Source organism: Helianthus annuus, chromosome 11 (assembly GCF_002127325.2).
Source record: "Helianthus annuus cultivar XRQ/B chromosome 11, HanXRQr2.0-SUNRISE, whole genome shotgun sequence".
Taxonomy (NCBI): Eukaryota; Viridiplantae; Streptophyta; class Magnoliopsida; order Asterales; family Asteraceae; genus Helianthus; species Helianthus annuus.
In genome coordinates, this window is record NC_035443.2 from 158950833 (window position 1) to 158957107 (window position 6275).

At 35.4% G+C, this 6275-nt stretch overlaps 1 protein-coding gene across 1 annotated transcript; it reads left to right on the top strand.

Moving 5' to 3' along the window:
* Positions 1-2726: 2726 nt before the first annotated feature.
* On the top strand, positions 2727-3641 carry LOC110890862 (ethylene-responsive transcription factor 5-like). Its single transcript, XM_022138512.2, has one exon. It carries the CDS (start codon positions 2919-2921, stop codon positions 3576-3578), a length of 660 nt encoding a protein of 219 aa, XP_021994204.1. The 5' UTR covers positions 2727-2918; the 3' UTR covers positions 3579-3641.
* The last annotated feature ends 2634 nt before the right edge of the window (positions 3642-6275 follow it).

Consider the following 6275-nt stretch of genomic DNA (forward strand, 5'->3'; position numbering starts at 1 on the left):
GTGAAAATTAAACCATACTTAACCCTAATCTATTTCACTAATCATTCACTAATCATCACAAGAATCAAAACACGTACCCTCACATTCTCTAATCCTCTCTACAACCATCTTCTCATCACTCTTGGATTCACAAGTCTCTTGCAACAAGTTTAATCTTCCCATCCATTCAGAATCAATCAAGGTAATTGTTTAATCATTGTTTGATGTTAAATGTTGATTGATTGTTTGATTGTCCTTAATTCATGAAGTTTGTAATTCTTGAAAACCCTAGTTCATCATATGATAGTTCTGTGTTTTCAATGGATGTTGATCATTGTGTAATCATTGCTTGATGGTTAGGATACTTGATTTGTAGAATGTTTGATACAGAAATTGGATTTATCGCTATTCAGATGCATAAAAAAATTAGGGTTTTGGATTGTATGAATACTAGAACGTAACTGATGGAATAATAGAACGTAACTGTTTCAATTGTGATTGCTTGTTTGTCTGAGTTTTAAGTGTTGATATATGTCCGACTTTTAAAACAAGTTAAGGGATCCGAGTTTTATAAGTTTAGCAAGGGTCCGAGTTTGTTATCAAACATATTGTCCGATGTTTATGTCTATAACATGCTATCCGAGTTTCTTAATGATGCCTTTGTGGTCCGATGTTTAACCCTAGCAAAGGGGGGAGTCCGAGTTTTTGCTTGTCATTGTCTGAGTTTCTTAATCATGGGAGGTCCGAATTTTTGTTAACAAGATTTGATGTGGTCCGAATTTTATGTGGGACATGGGGTCCGACTTTTAAACATAGGAGAGTGGTCCGAGTTTGGCATAAGAACAAGGTGGGGATCCGACTTTTAAAGGCCACCTTGGTCCGAGTTTTGTATGCATGACATGAAGTCGACCTTGTGACCCTTTGCCTCCCTATCCGAGTTTCTTGGCCCCTAACCCCCCCCCCCCCACCTGTCCGAGTTCTTTGTCACCTTGTATTGTCCGAGTTTATGGCCCCCAAACCCCCACCCCTAGTCCGAATTTTTGTAAAGAAAAGACACTAAGTCCGAGTTTGTAGGGGGGGAGGTATGTCAGGGATTTGTTGTGCTTAGGGTCCAAGTTTTATGATTAATAGACATGATCTGATCTTTTTGCTGATAACACATATGTTCAAGGTTTGATTGAATTAGTGTTGTCTGAGTTATAAGTGAAGGATGACGGTTTACCTGTAAATACATGTGTTAGAGCTTACCGTGTGTTCTGTTTATGACTGCATGCTATTGAATGTTACCGCATGATTCTATATGTGAGAATAATTCTTATTATACCATTCTGTACACAACTCGCACACGGATCACAACTGTTTAGACTTCAGCGACTTGTAAACCCTAATTATTTGGAACACTTACATTGTATCATGTGCAACATATCCTAGGTCGTGTGTAACGGACTTAGACATTTGATAAACCCTAGAGCATAGCATACCGAGCAAACCAAGGTGAGTTCACACAGCCAAGGCATGGGGTTCCCGGGTGGGAATGGGATTTGATGAACTATTGTACATACTCCGCTGATAGAACTACGACTAGACTAGTAACACTTATTGAACTGATCTTCGCACACCTGCCAAGGGTTGGCCGCGATATTATGACTGACTTCGCACACCTGCCTTTGGAAGGCCGCGAACTGAAATTTACTAATCTTCGCACACCTGCCTGGTAGGCCGCGATACAGATAAACCTAGTCTAGAATACTCGGGATGAACATCCCCTAATATCTTCGCATACCTGCCTGGGAGGCCGCGATGGAAACTAATACGATACATGACATAACGAACGAACATACTACTATACTATTACTGAACTGTTAACTGTGAACTCGCTCAACTAGTTGTTGACTCGTTGTTGCATGCCTTGCAGGACCTTAGGTACTTATGGAGCTTGCACTGGAGGCGCGGTCGTTGTGGACAAGGATCGTGATTACTATGTTGAACTGTTATGACATTTAAAACTATTAACTATGTTGGGTTACTTACATGCTTCCGCTACTTAAACTATGTTTGGTTTTGAACATCAATCATGTCGTGTTGAATTACATTATCTACTTTTATTATTAAATGATGTGTTCGATATGATTGGTGGCTTGATCCTGGTCATGTCACGCTCCCTAGCGGTGGTACTCCGCGTGTGGATTTTGGGGGTGTGATAACGGAAGCGGGTTGGGGGTGGCGGCGATGGCGTCGGTGGTGGGTGGTGATGGTGGTGGTGGTGGTGGGTGGTGGCGAAGGTGGTGGGTTGTGGTGTTGTTGATGAATGATGTAAGAGATGATGGAATGAAAAAAAAAACATGAGGGGTGGATGGAATGATTTTGAAGGAATGAAATGACTTATGGAATGGGTGATTCCATTCCATTGATCAACCAAACACCCTTTTCTTTATTCCCTTATAATGATCCATTCTATTCCGCCTCTCATTCCAGCATACCAAACACTACCTAAGGGTATTTTTGTCATTTCACATTCACTTAACTGAGAAAACTAACCCTCATCCACGCCAGGGACCATTCGAGAACGAATTTGACAAAGTTGGGAACTATAACTGTAATTTTGAAAATTTAGGGACTAAAGGTGAAATCGGAGCAAACCACAGGGACTACCCGGACATTTTTCTCTTTTTAAAATTTTATAATAATATTAAAAATAAAATTATATTATTATCTTAAATAAAAACTAGTTAATTAGTTATTTTTTTAATGATTGAAAAAAATAAGTCTAAGGTCATAATAGTCTACTTATCCAATTTCACACCACACCTTCCATCTTGGGTCCACGAACCTGCTCCCGAAGCTCACTTTCATACTCTTGCATTCCATATATAAACCCTTCCACTCTTTCTTTACTCTCATCTTCAAATCTCACAACTTATCTTCGACCTTTCTTATCAATGTCAACTTTTGATGAACTAGCAGCTCTTGATTTCATTAGACAACACCTTCTCAGTGAATACGAAACCCCTAATAACCTTCTTTCTGAATCTGATCTATCAGTTTCTGATTATTCTGAGGAACAACACATATCTGATTTCCCAATAAACCTTACGGTACATGAATCCGTTAACAAGAGAACCGAAAACTCTCACTCGAATAACAATTCGGAGAAATCAGAGTCCGCTGAGGAGGTGAAGGTACACTACAGAGGAGTAAGACGAAGGCCTTGGGGAAAGTACGCAGCCGAGATTCGAGATCCGAAGCGTAGCGGTGCGAGAGTGTGGTTGGGGACGTTTGATACTGGTGTTGATGCCGCTAAGGCGTATGATAGAGCCGCATTTCAGATGCGCGGTTCGAAAGCGATTTTGAATTTTCCTCTAGAGGTTGAGAATTTAAAGGAGGAGTTAACTGGAGGAAATGAAGCTTTAATCATAACTTCCGGCAGTGGGTGCAGGAAAAGAATGAGGGATGAGAGTGAGATGGAGGTAGTTGTGAAGAAGGAAAAGTTGTTAGAGACGGTTAGTTTGCCGTTAACGCCGTCAAGTTGTATGGCGGGTTGGGATTTTAATTGGGGGAACATGATGTTGTCGCCGTTATCTCAGTTTATGGTGATTTGAGAGTTTGAATTTGGTTGCTTGTATATTTGATTTTCAACGCACAATTATTTGTTAATTCTTTTATTGGTCTTAATTCTTAAAGTCAATACCGGCATTGTAGTTTGATTTAGGGTGAAGGGGGTGCTCACCTAATAGGTGAGTCCCCTCTCTTACGCCAAACCAATCCCCGTGTGCCACGTCAACTCCCCTCTTAAACTCCCCTAACACCCCAATTTGATGGCGCCACTCCCCTCTTAGGTTAATTGGTTTTTTTTTTTTTTTAAAAAAAAAAAAAAAAAAAAAAAAAGAAAAGATGTGATTGGACCTGCGCCTTCTCTCTCCTCCCTCTCTCTCGGTGAGCCGCCACCGGTTTCATCCCCCTCTCTCACTCACCGATTGAACGGCGGCACATTGCCTATCGGCAAAATCACTCCCCGCGGCACTCCCCGATTTACGCCCCGTATACCCTTATTCCTTGTATTAACTACTTTATATATAATACTAGATTATAACCCCGTGTATCACACGGGGTGAATAGATGATACATTGTAAAATAAAAAAAATAAAAAAGATGATTCTAATATCATATAACAGTAAAAGATTATTCTGTGTGTCAGAAAATCTAAAAATTTCCCACTACAAATTTTCTTTAGGTTCATTCTTTTTTTTTAATTATTTTTGAGCTTTCATGGTTGTCATCTCTAACTTATAACATCAGACAACATAACCAATGATGCCTAAAACGAATAGAAAACCAAACTGAACCGAAACGAAAAAACATATATTTTTTATGTTTAAGTTTAAGTGTGTTTAACCCATGCTATTAGATATTATTAATTTTATTCTTGAATATTAAGTACTTATAATAAAAACATTAAGATGTTTATTTATAATTGAGATGATTTATTTATTGTCTATAACAAATAACAAAATTTAATGTAAAAATTAAACAATCTTCAAAGTATTATAAAAGAAAAAGTCCTAATAAAAAACTTTGAAGAAACATAAAAATAGATTAGAAGGTTAGGTTTATGTAAATATTTTTAGTTATAACCTCGTGTATTACACGAGTTGAATAAATAAATTTTATATACAAAATAATAAAATAATAGAATGATTTTTGGTTTTTCAAAACCGTTCGGTTTCAGTTTTTTCGGTTTTGGTATTTTCGGTTTTTACACCGGTTCAGTTCAGTTTTTCGGTTATTACGGGTTTTGAAACAAAAGTAAGTAAAATTCAAAAATAAAAAATCATAATTCAAATTTAAGAATATTTCTTATATGGTTACATTTAAGTTATTATACTTAATCTTTTTAACTAAAAATATTTACATAAACCTAACCTTCTAATCTATTTTTATGTTTCTTCAAAGTTTTTTATTAGGACCTTTTCTTTTATAATATTTGAACATCGTTTAATTTTTATATTAAATTTTGTTATAGACAATAAATAAATCATCTCAATTATAAATAAACATCTTAATGTTTTTATTATAAGTACTTAATATTCAAGAATAAAATTAATAATATAATAGCATGGGTTAAACACACTTAAACTTAAACATAAAAATATATGTTTTTTCGTTTCGGTTCAGTTTGGTTTTCTATTCGTTTTAGGCATCATTGGTTATGTTGTCTGATGTTATAACTTATAAGTTAGAGATGACAACCATGAAAGCTCAAAAATAATTAAAAAAACGATGAACCTAAATAAGATTTGTAGTGAGAAATTTTTAGATTTTCTGACACACAGAATAATCTTTTATTGTTATATGATATTAGAATCATCTTTTTTATTTTTAAAGATAAGTTAAATTAGGTAGTAACTTACAACTTTAAATGACTTTAATAATTTATAAATATTATAAACAATCTTTAATTATGGTAGTTCCTGAAAATCGGATTTAATAATTATATAAACATTTATACACAATTTTTAATTCCGGTAGTTCCTAAAAAATTGGAAACTATTTGTAAGTTATTTCGAAAACAATTAATCTAAGTTAATTTTTTTTAAGATTAAAAAAAACTTGGTTTTAGATGCTCTCCCTGATTAACATGTGTCCCAAATCTAGTTTCTTTTATTATATAGTATAGATTGTATAAAGCCTATTTGATTAGTATTAATAACAAGAAGGGTTCAATCTATTTTATGTAAACCATTATATATAGAAAGTTCTCGTTTAAAGGGAGTTATGTCATTTGTTAGGCCCTTCATAACAATTAAGAAAGTTACAAAGGTCACACATGGTTTATAGGGCTGTAAACGAACCGAATAAACACGAACAAGCCCTTGTTCGTGTTCATTCGTTTGTTCACGAACGTTCATGAACATTTACCGAACGAGATTTTATGTTCGTGTTCGTTCATTAAGGAAATGAACGTGTTCACGAACGGTTCACGAACAAAACACAAATAAAATCGACAAAAGCGACGTAGTCTAGCAGGTGGATGGCGGAGGAATAAACGCTGGAACTTGAAGCAATAATAGTTGAACAGAAGTTGATAGTGTTTGTTAATGTGAATATTGAGAAAGGATAGGGGAACGATGCATAAGCACGGTGGGAATCACGTTTTCTATTTTAATTTTTAGGATGATAAAATAAATAAAAGTTAAAAAATATAAAAATTTTAGATAAAATTAGTAAAGTATAAAAAAACTCATGAACGGCATAAACAAACGAACTTGAACGAATGTTCACGAAAACATTACCGAACG

What these genes read in the sequence shown, in the direction of transcription:
- LOC110890862 (XM_022138512.2), top strand. Translation starts at nt 2,919, where the DNA reads ATGTCAACTTTTGATGAACTAGCAGCTCTTGATTTCATTAGACAACAC.